The sequence below is a fragment of the Camelus bactrianus genome, chromosome 12, assembly GCF_048773025.1.
Source record: "Camelus bactrianus isolate YW-2024 breed Bactrian camel chromosome 12, ASM4877302v1, whole genome shotgun sequence".
NCBI classification, from domain to species: Eukaryota; Metazoa; Chordata; class Mammalia; order Artiodactyla; family Camelidae; genus Camelus; species Camelus bactrianus.
In genome coordinates, this window is record NC_133550.1 from 16,892,522 (window position 1) to 16,915,068 (window position 22,547).

The 22,547-nt window shown below is 34.3% G+C and overlaps 1 protein-coding gene across 3 annotated transcripts in view; it reads right to left on the reverse strand.

The window, feature by feature from the left end:
* SPATS2 (spermatogenesis associated serine rich 2) overlaps positions 1-22,547 on the reverse strand; it is a 95,549-nt gene that overhangs the window by 22,206 nt on the left and 50,796 nt on the right. For all 3 annotated transcript variants that reach the window (XM_074374913.1, XM_074374914.1, XM_074374915.1), the window contains 5 exons: positions 12,663-12,742; positions 9,370-9,478; positions 8,204-8,253; positions 3,068-3,326; positions 1,700-1,879 (listed from right to left, as the gene is read on the reverse strand). In XM_074374913.1, coding sequence (XP_074231014.1) covers positions 1,700-1,879; positions 3,068-3,326; positions 8,204-8,253; positions 9,370-9,478; positions 12,663-12,742 — 678 coding nt within the window. The remainder of the gene's footprint in view (positions 1-1,699; positions 1,880-3,067; positions 3,327-8,203; positions 8,254-9,369; positions 9,479-12,662; positions 12,743-22,547) is intronic.

Below are 22,547 nucleotides of genomic sequence, written 5' to 3' on the forward strand. Positions count from 1 at the left end.
TCTAGACTAAAGGCTACTCTATTTCCACCTAACAAAGCTTAAGAAAGCAAGTTTCAGATTGTTTCCAAATAACAGTCCCAGAGTAAATCACAAGTATATTTAAAGAAATACAAAAGTATCTACCAATCAACAAAGCAAAATTCATAAGGTCTGGCATCCAATAAAAAATTATTAGGTATATAAAGAGGCAGAAAACTATGACTGATCCATAATGAGGAGAAAAACCAATTAACAGAAACAGATGTAGAAATGACACAGACATAGAATCAAGTAGGCAAGGACATCAAAACAGCTAATATAATCAGACACCATAAATTCAAGAAGGCAGAGGAAAAGCATAAGCATGTTAAGGAGAGACATGAAAGATATTTAAAACACCCCAACTGAACCTCTAGAGATGAAAAAAAAATGTCTGAGATGAAAAATACACTGGATTGGATTAAGAGCATATTAAAAACTGTTAAAAAAAAGATGAGTAAATTTGAAGATGCAATTCTAGGAACTATCCAAAATGAAATGAAACATAGAAAAAGACAAAACAATTTTTGTAGGTACAAAATTTTCAAAACTCTCTACGCAACAGGATTTAGATGAATACAATTCACCATGTAGACATTACAAAATTGATATGGTTCTCTCTTGGTAGTACAGTTTGAAGCATTACATGTGGGTAGGCCAACTGCACAGATAAAGATGAAATACATTTACCTACCCAACACATTTTAACCAGTTCCCAAGAGTTCTTAAATTAACCTTTTTGTATTCACCAAAGTTATTACAACTGGTAGCTGGAAAACTGATCTAACAAATTTATAATGAGCCAGGATTCATATTTTCAATTTTTAATTAAATTCTTCCTCATATCAACTTGATTTATTTCAAAATTTGCCTAAAAGCTTTCAAGCCTTGTGCCTTTATTTTTGCTTGACTGAACAGTCTCAGATTTGCCTTTCTGCACCAAGTTGAGGGTTGTGTTAGAAAGATGAAAAAGGAGAGCTTCCTTTTTTTAGCTCTTATAGAATAAGTAATTCAATAAAGAGCTACAGGTTACAAGAGTCTTTTACGTTTCTCTGTTTCATTTGTTTAGCGAAGTGGATTGTCATGCTTCGTGTATGACAGTCAGAAGGGCTATTATCTCTATCTGTTTAATTACTGGCTGATTATTTAAATGACTATTATAGTTTCAAAAAAAAAAAAAAAAAGCAAAGGGCTATTACCATCAGTCAATGCTAAGTACCTAAGAGAACTTAATGACCTTGTTTAAAGCTATGTTCTGACAGGTATCAGTAAGAGCATGAAGTTGTGAAGGGAAATTAAAATATTTCTTTAAAATGTAGTGTCAGAGATGGCAAAGCTTTTTACTGTTCCAACAAAAATGAAGGAAACAGCACAAAAATATTGCAGTAAAGCAAATAATACAAACAGGTTAATGTTAGCAGAAAAGTCATCCTCGCAGTAGAGTTTGACCTTCATTCATGAAAAGGATCCCTATTATTGTAACAGGACTGCACAGCATCTAAACTACCATCAGACTCTGTGTACACAGAATTAGGCAAAGGCTGCCCAGAAAACAGAAAAATACTACCTGCTGCCCTTCTGAAACCTTATCTATGGGAACAGAGAAAATCTGTCCTCTTTAGCTAAAAACACAGATTTGTTTTTGTTTTTGTTTTCTCTCAAAGGTATGCCTCTGATTTACCTAGCTTTTTGTTGGTGGAAGAGAATGGGACATCTTCCTTGCCCAGATTTGAAAACTGAGGTCCTGTGGTAAATCTTGAGAGAGATTTGGCAGCATTCCTATTTTGTTGAGAATTCTGAGTAGAGTGCATAGTTGAAGACTTGGACTCAAAATCAGAGACACCATTCTCCAGCATGGATCCTGTCAAAGAAAGAGGCCAGTATTTCAGAACACAATAATACACAAAGAAAAAAGGTAAAAATGTTTGAGGCAAAATGATGCCTCTTAGAAGGCTGTGAACAAAATCAACTGACAAAATAGGACAAAGAGCAGAAACAGCAAGGCTATGAGTAGTGTCTGGCTTAGCCCTAACTGAGGAAGAAGAGGATCTGTGTTAATCCATCTCCAAATAGGTTAGCTCGTCCCCTGTACCTTGGTAACTTCTGCAGTTCTGGACACAAGGAAGTGAAGAGAGTCAACATCACCAGCTTCTGAAAGCTTCTGTAAGTTATGTTGAGGAAAAGAGTTTTACATTCTCCCAGGGAAAGTTTTAAAAGCTTTGGGGAATAGAAAGGGCCAAGAGTTAGGAAATGAAAGGAAAGTCAGCTTAGAAAAAAAATGGATGCCACTGACTATCTTTGGTTTGTTTGAGGTGCTATATCTTCTAAGTCTTTTTGTGGGGGGAAGAAAATCTTTCTATGTGTGTGCGCAAACTAATCAACAAAAGAACATCTGAAAAGTACAGCATAATTTTTAAATTGGCATTACATTTATAAGGCCAGTAGCAACAGAGCAAGGGGAACTGGATACACCAACAAGTAATTAAAAAGCTTATTTTTAAACAGATATTCCCAATATCTTCCCAGCACTGATCAAAATGGTTAATTAAACAAAAAAGTAAAAAAATGGACAAGATATTTGAATTTACAACTAACACTAATCTTAATTCTTGACTAGAAAACAAATGTGGGACTACACATATTCCACTTCTCATGAAAGCCATGTTACAGTGATGATTATATATTCTTTACTATGTTACATCTTAGAATAATAATATCAACATCAACTCATCATCATCATTTTCCTTAATAAGTGTGCATTAAAAAAAATTGTAAGGTCACCTTCTGTAATCTCTAAGCACTATGGAACTATTAACTTAGAAGATTTCCACAAGGCTGGTTTAGACCAAAATTAAAATATGAGACAATGGAACAAGAATTCTATTTTTCTAGGCCTTTGATAGTTACAAAATGTGAAACTTTCACAGAAGAGGAAACAAAGAATAGAAGCAAAAGACTAAACAGATTTAATTTATCGTTTTCTCAACTAGAAAGTCATCTGTATTTTTCAATAAAATCCAACTTTTCAAAGACCTGTTAATATACTCACCTGTTCTATCCAGCAGATCTGGTGTAGCAGACTCAGGATCCTCCAATTCTCTGGCATCTATTGAAAGTGTCTCCATACCTTCACTGAATGACTCCACAGACTCAGTATCATTGATGGCACCGTTATGGTAACCATTAATACCTCCTTTCTCTGAGGAAGGTGCAGACTGCTCCTCTTGAACGGAAACTGATTTATTGGAATCTGGGATACTGTTACTTGCTTCTGCTGCAGGTTTTGGTTTGTTCTTCTTCTTTTTGTTCTAATGGTTATTAAAGATTCGAAAAAAAGAAAAGAAAAAGTAGACCCCCACAACCCAGAGAGGTAACTCTAGGTAACCAAAGGCAACCAATGTTACCAATTTCTCATTTGCTCTTCCAGAAATTGAATATATTTGTGTATATATTGAACTACTGACTAAAATAACTATGTAGAATACTTCGGATAAACTCCAACACAAAATATGAAATATTAATGCATGGCAAAACCCACCGTAAGATCAAAAGATAAATTATAAAATATGAAAAAAAAGTGTAACTTATATACAAAGAGTTAAATACATAAACTGCACTATCAAAAAACAAAATAACGGCCCGAAAGAAAAAATGGCATAGGATATAAACATATAGAATGAAGTGCAATTTCAGTCTAATAAAGACATAAATCTGCACTGTAGAGAATTCTGCATCAGAAATCTGTCTCCCCACTTAGACAACAATTACACTGGCAGAATCTGTCTAACTATTTTGGAACTCTCGAGTCTTCTGATGGCATATAATTTCCAGAGGAAAGACTTAGATGGTAAATTGTGGTTAATTTCAGTCAATTTCAGTTCTGAGCACAGTAATAGCTACCCACTCCCCACCCCCAGCTAGGAAACAGGCGGCTGTGCACCTGTTCTTGGAGTAACTTGCACACAGCTTGCTGGAGCCAGGGTAGGCACAACTGTCCTCCAAATATCGGGGATCTATGCTGTGATCACGGATTGCTGCTGTTGATCACAAAACTATAGACAAAGAGGCAGGCGGCCACTGTTAACTGTACCTCCACCCACTGTTGCAAGCCCTGTTCCCTCTGGCTGAAGTTACTTTCAGAGGAAATTAAAGGGGTGGTACCACCCCTCCTCCAACTTTATTTTTCTTTACTCCCTTTTGGGAGCCGGACATCAAAGACTAGGACATTCAAAAACAATTGCATATATGGAAAAAAACTGAAAGTAACCATGCATGCCTGGGGAAAATCTTAGGAAAGACCTGAGAAGACCTTAGGTTTACACTTTAGGCTGACACTTGGTACAGAGACAGCTTACAACAATTTTAAAATGTAATAACAAAAAAACAGCAAACCCAGAGGAAGGGGGAGAATTTGATTTCCAGAGTTACTACATTATTAGATTCAAATATCTAGTTTTCAACAAAAACTCACAAGGGACACAAAGAAACAAGAAAGTACAGCCCATTCAAAGGAAAAATAAATCAACAGAAACTTTTTCTGAAAAAAAAACCTGCTGGTAGATATATTAAAGTCTTTAAAACAACTCAGTTCTCAAAGAACTAAAGGAAGATGTGGGGGAAAGTCAAGAAAACAAAGCGTGAACAAAATGGAAATATCAATAAAGGGAAAGAAAACCTAAAAAGAAATCAAAAAAGAAAATCTGGAGCTGAATAGTATGGTAACTAAAGTTTAATAAAAAACCAGTAAAGGGATTCAAAGGCACATTTGAGAAGGCAGAAGAATAAATCACTGAATTTAAGGACAGGAAAATGGAAAGTATTGAGTCTGAAGAAGAGAAAGAAAAAAAGACTGGAGAAAACTGAACAGTCTAAGGGACCTGTGGAGCCCCATCAAGCAAACCAATATATGCACCGTGGAAGTTCAAGAAGAAGAGAGAAAGGGAAGAGAGAATGTCTGAAGAAATAATGGCTGAAAACTTTCTGAATTTGGTGAAAGACATAAATATAAACATCCAAGAAGCTTAACAAATTTCAAGAGACAGTGAGATAGATTATAATTAAACCTTCAAAAGACAAAGAGAGAATTTTGAAAAAAGCAAGAGAAAAGTGACTTGTCATACATAAGGGATCGTCAATGAGAATCATGAGCAGATTTCTCATCAGAAACTTTGGAGGCTAAAAGGCAGTAGGCAGATATATTCAAAGTGCTAAAAGGAAAAAAAAGGAAAAAAGGAAAAAAGGAAAAAAAAAACCAAAACCTGCCAACCAAGAATCCTGTATCTGGCAAAACTGTCTTTCAAATTTGAGGGAGAAATTAAGGTATTCTCAGATAACAAAAGCTGATGGAGTTATGGCACCAGATCTGCTCTGCAAGAGATGTTCAACAAAGGGGGTTGTGTAATGTGAGACTGAAGAACACTAGATGGTAATTTGACAGGATGAAGCTGGAAATCAATAACCAAAGGAAAACTGGAAAATCCATGACATTATGGAAATTAAATAACTCATTTTCAAACAATGACTGGATCAAAGAAGAAATAACAAGGGCAACTAGAAAATACTCAAAAACAAATAAAAATGAAAATACAAAATCAAAACTTACAAGTGGTGCTAAGGAAGAAATTTATAAACACTTACATTAAAAAGCAAGAAAGATCTCAAATTAACAACCTAATTTTGTAACTTAAGCAGCTAGGGGAAAAAAAGAACAAACTAAACCCAAAGTTAGCAGAAGGAAGAAAATAATAAAGATTAGAGTAGAGATAAATTAAATAGAGAATAAAAAAGCAATAGAGAAAAATCAATGAAACCAAAAGCTGGTTCTTCAAAAAGATCAACAAAATTGACAAACCTTTAAGCTGGACAGGCTAAGAAAAAAAGAGAGAAGACTCAAATTATTAAAATAAGAAATAAAAATGGGGACACATTACTACCAATTCTACAGAAATAAAAAAGATTCAGAGAGTACTGTGAACAACTGTTCACCTAGATTAAATGGTCAAATTCCTAGAAACACAAAGCCTACCAAGACTAAATCATGAAGAAATAGAAAATCTGAATAGACCTAAAACTAGTAAGGAGATTAAATCAGTAATCAAAAATCTCCTGACAAAGAAAAGCCTTGGATCCAATGACTTCACTGGTGAATTCTACTGAACACTTACAGAAGAACTAGTATCAACTTTTCTCAAACTTTTCAAAAAAGCTGAAGAGCGAACACTATTTAATTCATTCTATGAGGCCAGCATTATTTCCTTGATACTTAGCCAGCCAGAGACATATATGAAAACCATAGAGCAATATCCCTTATTAACACTGATGCAAAAATCCTCAACAAAATAGTACCAAACCAAATTCAGCAGCATATTAAAAGGATTATACCTTGACCAAGTAGGATTTATTCCTTGGATGCAAGAATGGTTCAACTTAAGAAAATCAATCACTGTAATACAGCATGTTAACAGAATGAAGGGAAAAAACACAATCAGATCAATTGATGCAGAAAAAATATGACAAAATTCACCACTCTTTCATGATAAAAACACTATTAAAAACCAAAAAAAAAAAAAAAAAAAAAATTGGGAAGAGAAGGAAGCTACCTCAAGAAAATAAAAGCCATATATCAACAACCCACAGTGAACAATAGTCAAAGAATAAAGCTTTTCCTCAAAGATCAGGAACAAGGTAAGGATGCCCATTTTGGCCACTTCTATTCAACATAGTACTGAAAGTTCTAGCCAGGACAATTAGGAAAGAAAGAGAAATAAAAGGTATCCAAACTAGGAAGGAAAAAGGAAAATATCTCTGCAGATGGTAAGATCTTATATGTAGAAAACTCTAAATATTCCACAAAAAAAGTGTTAGAACTAACAAATAAATTCAGCAAACTAGCAGGATACAAAATCAACACACTGCATTTCGATACATGAACAATCTGAAAAGGAAATTATAAAACATTTTTCTTTCTCCAAATTTTAAGAAATTTATGTCTCCAACACATACTTTTTCAGCTTCATGCGTATCTTACATCATTAATAACATTATCTTGGGCCAATAAATTAATAAACTGGTGTCCTTCAGAACATACACAGCCACTCATGTTGGGTGAAAGCAATGGGAAGTTAAGCAAATATTCAGAGTTACAGGTATGGAGAACTTCAGGAGAATCTGTAGTTCTTCTTAGAAAAAAAATCGATATATGTACAAGGTTATTCATTGGAATATTGTTAATAACAGCAAAGGATTGCAAACAACTTTCTTCTTAGAAAAAATTCAAGGGTCACTGGTCAAAACTGGTTTGAACTCCTAATGAAGTGATTTATGGTCATCAAGAAAGCATTCCAGAACTCCAGTACTAAACTAATAAAGACCCCAAAGAGATTTCATAGAAATACTTGATTAAAGTCCATACTTCAAGTATTTCCTGAAGGAACTAGATTTACAGTAAAGAGCTATGGAAAGCATTTTGAGACTAGCTAGTATCCTTGGGGGAAAGTATTTTGGTTTTAAGCAGATAAGGAGAAGGAATGAGAACTAACATGTTAGACACTGCATTAGGTATTATGTTTGTTAATATTATTTTCCTATTTTAGAGATGAGCAAACTAATGCACACAAAGGTTAAACAACACTCCCAGGAAACAAAGCCAATAACTAGTGCAACAGGATATAAATACAGTTCTGATTGACTGCACAGCCCGAAGTGCCTTCTACCTCCCTGAACTGGAACATCAGTCCCCTCTGCATAGCTAACAGTAGGAAGCTCCTCTTTAGTCTTTAAAACAAAGCTCATTAATATCAGAGACTACAACACAAGTGGTCTGACCTAAAAATCCAAACTATTTAAACTGATCTATAAGATGAACAATGTTGAAAACCACTAGACTAGGTAACTTTCTCTAGAGGAGCTCTGCTTTCCTTGACATGTTCTCTTGTTTAATCCCTGCCTAGTATTAATATACCCTCAGTAAATGCACTGTGACAGTCATTCTGCTTCCTGTCTAAAATCACATGTAGGATACTCCATGGTACTCTACGTACACAGCTGTGTTTCAATGTCACAGAAGAAAACTTAAACCAGGTGAATTGAAGATGCACATGCATATCTTTCAAATATTTTTGCAGAACCTAAATTTTTATATAATACAAATACTGATTTCCTGCTTTTAAACTTAATTCATTTTTACCTTTTTCTTGCCTGTAACTGTCCATTCTTTGAGTACTTCACTGGCACTACCTGTAAAAGAAACAAATTACAGATGTTTTCTCCTACCACATGCATGCTCAAGCAGGAGTTAGTGTCCCTGAATTTCGTACTTGCTGGAGAATTTCCAAAGTTCTTAATAGGAAACGTTAAGGTTCAAGTCTCTGAGCTAATACAGTAAGATAATCATATCATGCTTATCTTTTGGAATACCTGCTCTTTTAGATCACCCTTCTCCATGTAATTTCCTCAGTAAGTTTTTCCAAGAAGAGACTAATGCAGACTAACCATTTTGAAGATTCTTTTATTCACATAGCTTTGACCAATACAAAGGTGGGCTGGTTTCAGCCCAAATATGCCATCCCCTCTTCTACAGAAGATTACACACCACCTTTGCTACGCTGTTTCAGAGAGAACTGTACACTACCCTAGGCCCAAATACTAACATTATAAAGAAAATAGATGATGATGAAGAAATACCTGACAGTATTTGGATCTTATTCTATACTGGCAAATTCAGAAAAATAGAAACAAGGAGACTTATTCTGATGCCACTATCACTGTTCAATGATGCAATAGCTTTAGGCAAAGCTTTCCCCAAACAAGTTATGTGGAAAGAAGTTTGTGAAACACTCCTCAACTCCATAAATCAGAAGGCTTGACTAACCCTACCATTCTTCTGTATATTAATTAGATAAGGAAACTAAAATCCATACATTTGAATCACTTGCTAGAGCCAAACTAAATGGTACTGAAGCCTGGAAAAGAATGCTGAGTCCCTGAATTCTCCATCTGTGGCTGAACCACTGGACTATGCTTTGTCATTGTTTCTTAAATTCTTATTCAATCCAACTCTGATCAAGCCCTTTATTCTACTGGCCACCTAATTTCTTCTTAAATATCATTAGAGAACATTTTGAATAATATCATGGAGTCTTCTCAGCTTCTCAGCTTCCAGATATCATATAGCTTATGAATGAATTACTTCTAGAGCTGAAAGAGGGAGCTTTAAGAGACAATCTTTTAAAAATGGCATGGTCTGCTCTATCACTTATGAAACACCAGGTTGTGGAAAGAATGTTACAGAAGTCTGAAGCAACTTCTATTTGAACAAATATGAACTTACTAAAAAAACTGAGTAAGGATTACCTTCCATGAATGCTTGTACTGTTTTGTCCACACAATTATCAAAGTGCTGCAAAACCAGGATAATTTCATTGTTGCTCTTATTGGGGACTATTGCACGCACTGCATTTATCTGGAAAAGAAGACAGGGTCATTTAATTCTAGTATCAGTAGGTCAGTTGGAAACTGAGGTCTACACAGAGAATAACAGAAAGAGTAACATCTCATTTTTAACAACATGTATCACTATTTAGTGTCAGTGAGAGTACACACAACCATCTCACTGGGAATGGTTAACAGATGAGTGATAATAGCACATGAAACATTAATTTCTAGAAATAGAAGAATATTTCTAGAAATAGAAGATTTGTGCTAGATTTTATTTCAAGAAAGGGTGGTTTAATTTAGGTATCAGGTATTAATTAAGCATCAACATTTCCTCATTTTTAGCAAACTGTAGAAAAAGGTGGAAAGTTTAATGAACCACCAACAATAACAACTTAGATTTTTGTATAGCACTTTTCAAAACATTTATTTCATACCATTTACTTGTATAATAATGTTATCAAAGATAATTTAAGTTATTATAAACGATTTCAGGCGTATAAAACATAATGAACACTCACTACATGACAGCCAGTTTAATAAAACAAAATAGATGCAGTTGAAATGCCCATGAAGTCTCTTATAAATTGCATTTCCCTCCTCTCCACAGAGATTTCTACCTTGAATTTTGTGTTATTTTCATACAAGTTTTTGTACTTTTATGAGGTATGTATGTATCCACAGGTAATACATACTACTGCTTTGCATTATATAAATATTATCATATTGTGCATGTCTATATTCAGTTTGCTTTTTTCATATTAACATTGTTTTCTAGATTTTTTTCATGTTGATAAATGTATCTCTTATTCATTTATTTTAACCACTACATAGCATTTCCATTGTATGAATATAGACAATTTATTTATTCTCCTGTTAATGGACATGTACATTTTTTCCAATGTTTGGCTATTATAAAAAATGCCTATGTATTAAACATTCCTGTGCTTGCTTGCTGCTGAATACTCAGTACCTGTAACAAATTGTAAAACAACAGAAACAACAAAAAAAATGGGTCTTCTGTGAACAGTGAGAGGCTGTCTCTATTGTATATAACCACCAGTAGAATTCCTGAACAGTAGGGCAGCTACAAATTCATTAGAAATGCCAAACTGCCCTTTAAAACAGATATACCAATTTTGTCAGCTATTTCTAAGGTTATTTTGTATGTTTTGAGAGTAAACATATATACTTTAAAATAATCGCATGTTGTTTTCATTTTTATAATCAATTGTGCACCTAGCAATTTTGATGACTTCATTATTCCTAATAATTTGTTGCTTCCTTGGTTATTCTATGTAGATAACTATATTGTCTATAAATAACAGGAGTTTTTGGGTTTTGTCCTTTCCAATCTTTATAATTTTGTTTCTTGTCTTACTGCACAATGTAAATTATTCTTCAAATAGACCTGATTCTTTTTGGTAGGAAGAGGTAATTAGAAATGAAGATCTAAGAGGTGTGTTTATTGTTACTGGGGAGCAATTATTTCTAGGTTCTTTCAGTGGATAGAACTAGGAAATTTTGTTTTTTACAATATAAGTTCATACTGAAAACTTTAGTTCAAATATAGTATTGAAAGGCTTTTTCTTAAATGGTTTTAAACATTGCATCTCCTTTCTCCAAACCAGAAGTTTTAATTCTTAAAAATATTAACTTACTTATTGATTTGCTTTATTCTGCAATATTCATAAAATAATATTACTAATAACAGTATAATATTACTACTAATGAAAAAATGTTGAATAAAACTTGATTTATTTTCAATTCTTAAATATATCCCTCTAAACATGTACAGTAGGAATACTATATTCAAAAGTCAGTGGGAAGATTTCTTCTAGTTTACCTTCCCATGAAGGTGAAATATTTTTAGGATCTCAACCTGACATAAGATCTCAGCTCCAATTCCTAACCCAGGACAAGCTTTGGGCTAAATTTCAGGCCTTGTGTGGTAAAACCCATTTGTTTCTGAGGCTGGCAAAAGACATCAGAGCTACCTGGCTCAGGCTTACCACTCAGGTTTTTAGTTCCTTCTATATTTTTGGCCCCTAGGGATTTCCTCTACTTCTTGTATTCAGCTATAAATTTAAAATGATGTATGTTATTTTTCACTTTGTATTTCTAGGTATTTTATATTAGGTTTGTTTTCATGGTATCCAGTCAGCCACACTGCTTGAAAGGAAGTCCTCTCTTAGATGAAGAAAAGTAAAGTATCTTTGTTCAAGTAATAAGCAATCCGTATGAGAACCTAAGTCTTATTTAGTATACTTGCTTTCATATCATTCTATGCTTTTTTTCTTTTGGGCTTAACTGAACAATGATAAGGTTTAAAACTATACAAAAGTGAGAAGGTACGCAAGCTATAATCCAAAGAGGGCTAATTTGGGGGGGAAAGTTATAGGTCAGTGGCAGAGTGCATGTACCTAGCATTCCTGGGTTCAATCCCCAGTATCTCCCTTAAATAAATAAGTAAATAAATAAAATCTAATTACCTCCCCTACCCCTGTCAAAAAAAAAGGGGGGGGCTGATTTGTAATATACACTTTTGAGGTGAGCAAAAATTTAGCACTGATCACTAGAAAATGGACTTAAGGCAAAACTTACTGATTCAGTGATAAAGGTAAGATTCTGATAACTTACAATGTGAGAGTGTTTATAATACTGAACCAACATATATCTATGACTCTGTAATCAACAATATACTTTAATAAGACAGAGAACACACATAAAGCTTTGTCTTATGTCTTTCTCAATACGGCTTATCAAGGGTTATATTACTAAAAACAACCTGGCTTTCTTCCAAAGGTATGTTATTTAGAAAATCTATTTCTCTTCTTGCTCTAAAGTCTCCCAGACTTAAAAATTCTCCTCAAGTGAATGGCAAGTTCCTACTCAGACGGCTCCTTAAAGAATGTTGCCAAATGAGATACACACTTAGGCACATAAATATTATTTGTTATAATATTAATTAACATTAAGATGTCTTCAAGAGAATTTAGAATGAATATACGTATATAGATATATGCAAAGAAAATTGTGTTTGCATTAGTAAGCTCTGATTCCTTAAAATTTTCATGATAGGTACTCTCTGATACACAGTGGCATTCATATAGTTTTATTCTCAAAATTTCACTTTCTTAATCAGTTTGTGTAGCCACTGATTGTATTTTACCATGACATTCAAGTTTCCTATCCATAGTATCTAGTCATACCTTCTCTTTCATGTTCTCAAAAGCTCCTCCCTGGGCCAGTACAGTATTAGACTGCAAATCAAAAATGAATCCTGATGAATCTGAAAGAATGAGAAGGAAAAAATATATTCAACATGGTCCAAAACTAACATGTAATCCATCCCCCAAAACGGAAGAAGGGCTTTCTTCCCATTAACAGTTAACAAGAACTTAGTTGCTATTTTGCAAGTTCTATTATGTAGAAAACTGAAAACTACATTTGTGTTAAAATTATAAATAGATTTGATAGAATTTTTAATAGAACTGTAACAGCTTGAGAAAAACACTGAATATATCAACTATATTACACCGTCTAGTAATCTTTGATACTTTGTTAACTATCCCATCTTAATTTTAAAGGCCCTCTAAAAATGCTGCAAGTAAACAGCTGCCCAAGGTAAAAGTTAATACTAACAAATATGAAAATGTGAGCGAGAATGAGAGCTTCTGAAACATTAATAACAACACATACAAGTACTTTCATCTTCTAGACTGCACCACACACTTCATGTTCTTAGATTATGACTCTATGAATACATTCGTGTTTGTGTCCCCACAGTGTTTGATGAAACACTGTAACTGCCTTTACATTAACCTGCACAATATGGGAAATCTTAGTTTGATGTAAGTGATTACAGAAAAGAGTATGGCTTCCCTGTACTTATAAAGAAAAGGTTGTTTGAAAATTTAGTCAGTTTCTTTACCTGTGACTATATGATCAACAAATTACTTCCTCTTTAACACTTGATAACTTTGTTTTAACCTAATGAGATGCAATCCTAGGACATCTCAAATTCTGATGCTTATACTTACCATGGGGAATCTCAGGTTAAAATGCAGGTTTTGATTCATTAGTCTGGCACAGGGCCTAAGATTTTTACTGAGTAATATCAACAGTGCAAATCCATACACCATACTTGGGAGTAACTCGGGGGTTAGAATTCTACCAAAGCAAGTAAAAGGGAGAATTTTGAGAAAAGGGGTTTTTGTGGTCTGAATGCTTGTGTCCTCCCTCAAATCCGTATGTTGAAATCCTAACGTGATGGCATTAGTAGGTGAGGCCTTTGGGAGAGTAAAGCCCTCAAGAATGGGATTAGTGCTCTCATAAAAGAGATTCCACAGAGCTCCCTAGCCCCTGCCACCACATGAGGACACAGTGTGAAGTCTGTGACCCAGAAGAGGGCTCTCACGGAACCACTCTGGCACCCTGATCTCAGACTTCCAGCCTCTAGAACTGTGAGAAGTAAATTTCTGTCGTTTATAAGTCACCAAGTCTGTGGCATTTTGTTATAGCAGTCTGAACAGAATAAGATGGGGGTATAAAAAATACAGTAATATTCTATTACACTTTTCAAATTCTTTTATTACTGTTATTACAGACATGTTTTAATTAAAGCCTCTTTTACAGCTCAGACCTTATCCTGTGTTTTCAAATACCTCCTAGTTGCTGTGGAAGATTGATAATTTGTAAGTTAGGATGATAACAATATTTTAGTACTAAAAGTGGAAAAGAGGATATAAATAAAGTCTATGTTATTCCAAGAGAAACTATGTTACCAATTACCAATGGGCTATAAATTAATCTAGATGTAACCTCTGTAATGCTGGCAGTTACAAGACTGTTACCCAAATGAAAGATTAGGTTGCACTTAACACAAACTCAGTATTTAAGCCTGAGTTTTCCAGATGACTACATGATATGGTTAACTCCCAATTATCTTTGACTGAAGAGACAGTACATACGATGAAAATTCTATATAGCCAAAATACTACCCAGTAACCTTTTCAGCATTGCTTTAGGATAGCTGGATAACTTGACTGTCATAAGCACAGTTGATCCATGAACAACACAGGTTTGAACCACCTGGGTCCACTTACACACGGATTTTTTTCAATAGCAAATACTACAGTACTACACAACCCATGGAATCCATGGATGCAGAATCTGTGGATACAGAGGGCCAATTATAAGGATTTTCCATTGTGCACGGGGGTCAGTGCCACTAACTCCCATGTTGTTCAAGGGGGAACTGTACTCTCTCCCAAAGACATGTTAACGAGCGGTGAGATGATACAAAGGACATCAGTAATCTTATCAAAAAATCAAACTTCCAAACTCTTTAAGGGGAAAAAAGGGGATACTTAAAGTAAAGCAGCATTTTGGCATCTATATTTAAATAAACCATTGGTATTACTAGCTTCTTACACATCATCTAACACCTTTTATTTCTTTCCTTTAAAGACACACTAGGTGGAAATGAAGTGTGAGGAAAACAAAGGGTAGCTCTGCAAACATCTTGTTATTGCCCCCTCCACATTATCATAAGAATTACTAGGGTTTATTTGGCATACCAATTGGGATAATGATTAAAAATACATAAAGCTGCTATTTCAGCCAGGATTCCAGCAGGAAACAAATGGCGCACTTAGATTGGGAAATCTGAAGAGTTCAATAAAGCAACTGTTTTTGAAGGAGCTAGTAGGGGATAGGGAAACCGCAAGATGGAGAAAGTCCTCTTGGCTAATAATAGCAACGTACTTTGCTACCAGAGATTTTAAAGAGGGGTAAGGAGGGAGTAATTACTGGAACCCAGAGAAAGAGGGCTCTTTAATTTTTGTTTTGTTTCATCTGGTGTGGAGACGGCCATAGGACAGTAGTCCTTTAGTAAAAGGCCACTGTAAGTCCACAGTGGCCCCTCAGGGAAAGATGAGGGGAATACACACTCCTACCTCGCTCTCCTCCCTGCCTCTGGTCTCCTGCCTATGCTGCCCAATGGCCAAAGCCAACCAGAAGCCCAAGGGCAAGAGAGCCACTGAGGCAGCCTGTACAGGTCAGCCACCCAGGGCACAAAAGCCCATTTTGTATTTATATTCTAAATCAAGAGCTCGCCAAAAAGGGAGAGCAATAATTTAACGTCTCAACTTGTCTATTTAGCAGCTAATGCTGCCTCTTTTTACTTAAACCATCAACTCAAGTAGATTCAAAACCTTGTTTCAATGAACTGGAGCTTAAGTGTCTCTCAACATTACAGGGAAAGTCATTTTTAATACCTACCAACAATATTCAGTGATTTAACAATTCTCTTATTGTTTTATGCAAAGAAAGTCTAAGATTTACTTCATTCCATTGGTAGGAAATAAGGTAGGATATCTCACCCTTTGATATCTACCATATAAAAGAAAAGCACATACACTCTATGAATGAATTTTTAAAGAAAAAAATGAAGTAAAGTACTCTTCTCAGGCAAGATTCATAAAGGATACCAGAAACCCTTGAGACTGAGCTTTCATATTATTATTTATTTCATTCTATCAGGAGCCATCTTACAAGTTTCTTGGAATTATTTCAAATAGCACACATTTAGGAACATTTTGGAAAAAGTATGTTATTTACAGTATCACTGACATATTTGTAAATACTGTAGGCTTTGTTATTGTTTTCCCTGGCTTCAAAAATCAGGCAAAAGTTGTTTTAGTCAATGAGGACAACATAGAAATATCTGAGACTGATTATCACATGTATCAAACCAAACTTGAATAAGTTTTTTTTAACTGAGGTGTAACTGACATACATATATATAACATTATATTACATAGTTTTAGGTGTACAACATAATGATTTGATATTTGTATATATTGTGAAACGATCACCACAATAAGTCTAGTTAGTTAACATCCATCACCACATATAGTTAGAAAATAAGAACTTTTGCGATCTATTCTCTTAGCAACTTTCAAATATGCAATACAGTATTAACTATAATCACCAAGCTATACATTATATTCACAGGGCTTATTTATTTTATAACTGGAACTTTGTACCTTTTGACCCCCTTTACTCCTTTGGCCCTCCAGCCATCCTCCACCTCTGTTAACCACCAATCTGTTCTTTGTATCTATGAGCTCGTTTTGGTTGTTTTTTTTAGATCCCACACATAAGTGAGAACATATGGTATTTGTTTTTCTCTGCCTGGCTTATTTCACTTAGCATAATGTCCTCAAGGTCCATCCACGTTGTCACAAATGGCAAGATTTCCTTCTTTTTTATGGCCGAATAATTTTCCATTGTATATATACACCACAGTTTCTTTATCCATTCATCCATCAATGAATACTTAGGTTGTTTCCATAACTTGGCTATTGTAAATCATGCTGCAATGAACACAGGGGTATATGTATCTTTTCGAGCTAGTATTTTCATTTTCTTTGGATAAATACCTAGAAGTGGAATTGCTGGATCATAGGGTAGTTCTATATTTAATATTTTGAGGAAACTCCATACTGTTTTCCATAGTGGCTATACCAATTTACATTCTTATCAACAGCTCCCCTTTCTCCACACCCTGGTCAACATTTATCATTTCTTATCTTTTTTATAATAACTATTCTAACTATAATAACTATTCTATTTTATAATAACTATTCTAACTATTATAATTTTTATAATAACTATTTATTTTATAATAAATATTCTAAAGTAATATTGTACTATGGTTTTGATTTGCATTTTCCTGATGATTAGTGATGTCAAGCACCTTTTCATGTGCCTACTGGCCATCTGTATGTCTTCTCTGTAACTGAACACATATCTCAACACACTTTGAAATACAATCTAATTCTGTTTTTAATTTATAATTTAACCTGAAGACCATATTGTACTGAATGTTTCATAAATTAGGTTAAATTTCTGATTATATTCACAACTCTCAGGATGGCCATTATTAAAAAAAAGAAAGAAAACAAGTTGGTGAGGATGTGGAGAAACTGGAACTCTCATACAATGCTGGTGGGAATGTAAAATGGTACAGTTGTTGTGGAAAGCTATATGGTGTTTCCTTAAATAATTAAACAGAATTATCATATGATACAGCAATTTCAGTTCTGGGTATACACACAAAAGAACTAAAAGCAGCAAATATAACAAATATTTGTATACCCATGTTCATACTAGCATTATTCACAATAGCTAAAATGTGTAACAAAATGCCCATCATCAGATGAATGAATAAATAAAATGTTGCATACATATATATACACACAATTGAATATTATTCAGCATTAAAAAGGATGGAAATTCTGACACATGCTACAACATGGATGAATCTTGAAGACATTATGCTAAGTTAAATAGGCCAGTCACGAAATGTCAAATGCTGTATGATTCCGCTTATTTGAGGTACCTAGAGTAGTCAAATTAGAAGAGAGAGAAAGTAGAAAGGTGGTTGGTATGGGCTGGAAAGGAAGGGAGAAAGCAAATTATTGTTTAATAGATACAGAATTTCAGTTTTGCAAGTTGAAAAACTTATGGAGATGCATAGAAGTGATAGTTGCAGAGCAATGTGAAAATAATAACTAAACTGTACAATTAAAAACGGTTAAAATGGTAAATTTTATGTTATGTAAATTTTATCACAACTTAAAAAAAATCTTTAAGTTCTAATTATAAAGAATGGTAAGAAACAGCATTTTTTCTAATATAAATTTTTAAATGTAAGGATCCCTTACTGAGATTCCAAATTAATTCCTGCAATAAATAGTTGGTAAACACCTACCATAAGTCAACCTAGGCAATAAGAATACATTTGTAAACACCTAAGGTTGCTGCCCTCAGAGTTTTACAGTCTATTGCAAGAGACTAGTAAGAATATATAAAAATAAAATAACTATTTAATCACTATTTTATAATATTTGATAAATAACTAATTTATCACTAATAGTGATAGCAACTATGTATTCGTTTATTAAATTGCACAGTACTAAACTGATATACTAGACCCCACATTAACACTACTATGAGGTGGAGATTATTAAAAGCTCTACTACTTAGATTTAGCAGAGTTAATATTATGAGGACACAGTAAGGCTCTTTAAAAGTACTGAAGTGAATTCAATCTGATTATCAATGAGAAGACACGTAGAAACAACATATGGCAAGCATAAACCAATCATACTGACAATTACTTTAAATGTGAGTGGACTAAACATATGGTGACTACAAAACATATTCCTTAGATTCCAAGACACAAATAGACTGAAAGTAAAAGGATAAAAAAAATATATTCCCTGCAAATCGTAACTGTAAGAAAGCTCAAACAAATGTATTACCATCAGAAAAACCAAAACTTAAAAGACAGGAAATATTACTAGAGATGAAGAAGAACATTTTATAATGATAGGAAAATCAATACATCAGCAGATATAGCAATTATAAACACATATACACTTAATAAGTCCTAAAATATGTGAATTAAAAACTGAAAGAATAGAAAGGAAAAATGTACAATTCAACAATTACAGCTGAAGATTTCAACAGGTTTCTCATAGTAAATGACAGAACAACTACACAGAACATTACTAAGGATACAGATGACTTGAAAATCATGATCCAGCTGAGCTCACTGACAGATAATAGAACACTCCACCTAACAACAGATCGATACACTTCCTTTTTAAGCACATATGGCATATTCTCCAGGACAAATCATCACAAAGACAAACTAAACACAAAGACTAGACAAACACATCACAAGAACAGAAAACTACAGACCACTATCTCTCAGGAATATAGGTGTAAAAATCTATAACAAAATATTAGCAAACAGAAGCCAGTAAAAGAAATATATACTATGACCAAATGAGACTTATACTACGAATGCAGAACTGGTTTAACGTATGAAAATTAATATAATGATCTATTTTAATAAAGGATAATACCACATGATCATATTAATAGATCAGAGTTTCTCAACTTCAGGAGTACTGACATTTTAAGGAAAGCAATTGTTTGTTGTGGAGGGCTGTCCTGTGCACTGTGGGGTATCTATAGCATCCTGAACCCAAACCCACTAGATGCCACCCTGGCCCCAAGCTTGTGACCACTAAAAATGTCTCCATACATTGCCAAATATCCCCTAGGGGGCAAAATCATCCCTGTTTGAGAACTGCTAAAATAGATGCAGAAAAAACACTTGACAAAATCCCAATATCAATTCATGTAAAAACTCAGCAAGGTAAGAAAAGACAGAAACTTCTTCAAACTGACAAAGGGCATCTAGGAAAAACCTACAGCTAACATCATACTTAATGGTAAAAGACTAAATGCTTCTTCCCAAGACTGAGAACAAGGCAAAGATGTCTGCTCTCATATTTCTTTGCAACAATGTTCCAGAAGTTCAAGCCCAAGCAAAAGGCAACAAAAAAGAAATTACAGACCCAGAATGGAAGACAGGAAGAAAACCAACTTTATTCATAGAGGACATGATCTTGTATACTGGAAATCTAAGTTATCTACTAAAAAAACTAATTGAGCTAATAAGTGAGTTTAACAACAACAAAAATCAGATGTCTCATCCACAACAGTATCAAAAAGAATAAATTACTTAGGAATAAACTTAACAAAGGAATTGCAAGAGCTGTGCACTTAAATCTGTAAAACACTGGTGAGAGAAAGTAAGATCTAAATAAATACAGAGATACACTACATTCATGGATTGAAAGACTTAATACTGTTTAGATGACAATTCTCTAACAAAATGTTCTATTGATTCAATGTAATCCCTATCAGATTCCAAACAGATATTTTTGTATGAATTGACAAACTGATTCTAAATTTTATAGGGAACTATAAAGGAACCAGGATAGACAAAAAAAGCTTTGGGGGGAAAAAAGTAGGAGGACTTAACCTACACCTTACTTATTATACTATACTTTAAGAAAAAATATACTGGGCTTCATCAAAATGAAAAACTTTCGCTTTTAAAAAGACACGATTAAGAAAATGAAAAGACAAGCCAGAGATTAGGAGAATATATCTGCAAATCATGTACCTGATAATGGATGTGAATTCAAAATTTAAACAATGCTTACAACTCAATAAGAAGACTGCTAACTCTTCATAATAACTGTAAATGGAGTACAACCTTTAAAAATTGTAGAATCACTATGTTGCACACCTGAAACATATATATTATCTTAAATCAACTATACCTCAATTAAATAAAACATTTTAGAGAAAAAGACCTATATCTCAATTTTTTTAAGTGAATAAAGAATTTAAATAGACATTTCATCAAAAAAGATACACAAATGGCTAATAATCACAAAGAAATAGTCAACATCATTAGCCATTAAGAAAGTACAAATCAAAACCACGAGGTACCATTACACACCTAGTAAAATAGCCATAATAAAAAGACACCATACTAAGTGTTGGCAGGGACATGAAACACCCAAAACCAACATTTGTTGCTGGTGGAATTATAAAACGGTCACTTTGGAAAACAGGTTTTGGCACCGCAGTTTCACTCCCAGGTATTTCCCCAAGAGAAATGTAAGCATATGTCTACATAAAGACTTGTAAGCAAATACTCATAATTTATAATTATTCAAAATAGCCAAAAGTGGAAATAATCCAAATGAATAATCAATTGGTAAATGGATAAACAAAACAAAATGTGATATAACCTATGATATTGTAATATAATAAGAAATACATATTTTGGTCTTCACCTCTGGCTCCTGGCTAGAGCACCTAAAACCTCTGTAATTTCCTAAGCAGTAAAGGTACTAGGAGCATCTTGTGTTCTAATCTTAGGTATCTGACTCCAGTTCCTAACTGAGACAGCAAATGCCTTGAAATTTCCTGGGTGATAGGAGCACCTTTTGTTTTAATCAAGCAACTTGAACTCCCAGATAGCTTTGGGGGCTGGTCACCAGAAAAATCAAGCCATGATTAGAGGCTTAGAGCTTTCAGCCCCACCCCCATCTGCCCATACAGAAGAGGAGAAGAGTTAAGAGATAAGTTAATACTCAATCACTCTGTGATAAAGTCTTAAAAAAAATCCCTAAAGTATGAGGTTCAGAGAGCTTCCAGCTTCCAGGTTGGTGAACCCATCCGTGTGCTGGGAGGGTAGTACATCTCACTTTATGGGGACAGAAGCTCCTGCACTGAGGACCCTTCCAGACCTCACCCTTCATCTGCCTGTTCATTTGCATTCTTTATCACATCTTCCATTATGTAATAAACCAGTAAAAGGAAATGTTTCCCTGAGTTCAGTGAGCATTATAGCATTACTTAACCTGAGGAGGAGGTCATGGAAACCACCCATATGTAGCCAAGCTGGACAGAAGGATGGATAACCTGGGGATCTACTATTTGTGATTGGCATCTGACGTGGGCGCAGTCTTGGGGGACTGAGCCCTTAACCTATGGGATCTAAAACTAACTGCAGGCAGACAGCATCAGAATTTAACTGAACTGTAGGACACTCAGCTAGTATTGGAGAATTGGTCGGTGTAAGAAAAACACCCACTCGTCTAGTCACAGAAGTGTTATGAGTAGTAGAGGGTAAAAGAAACAGGGTTTTGCCTTTTCAGAACCTTAATGCTACTCAGCAGTAAAAAGGAGCAAACTACTGATACATTCAGCAACACTGATGAATCTCAAAAACATTACACTAAGTGAAAAAAGCCAGACACAAAAACTTATTGTATTAATCTATTTATATAAAATCTCTAGAAAAGGAAAAACTAAAGAGACAAAGTAGATCAGTGTTTGCCTGGGGTTGGGAGCAGAAACTGATCATAAACAGGTAAGAGTGAAATTTCTGGGGTGAGAAGGATATTTTAAAATAGGATTGTGGTGATGGCTGTACAATTGCATACATTTACTAAAAATAATCAAATTGTGTATTTATAATGAATTAATTTTATAGTATTTATATCTCAATAAAACTGTTTTGAAAAGGGCTTGGATGTTATAGTACAATTAAATCACTACAGAAGAGTTTCTAAACACTCTTCATTTCTAAATATTTCTCTACTTCAGAGACAGGCACCAGTCCACTGATTACAGGTGGAGAAGCATTG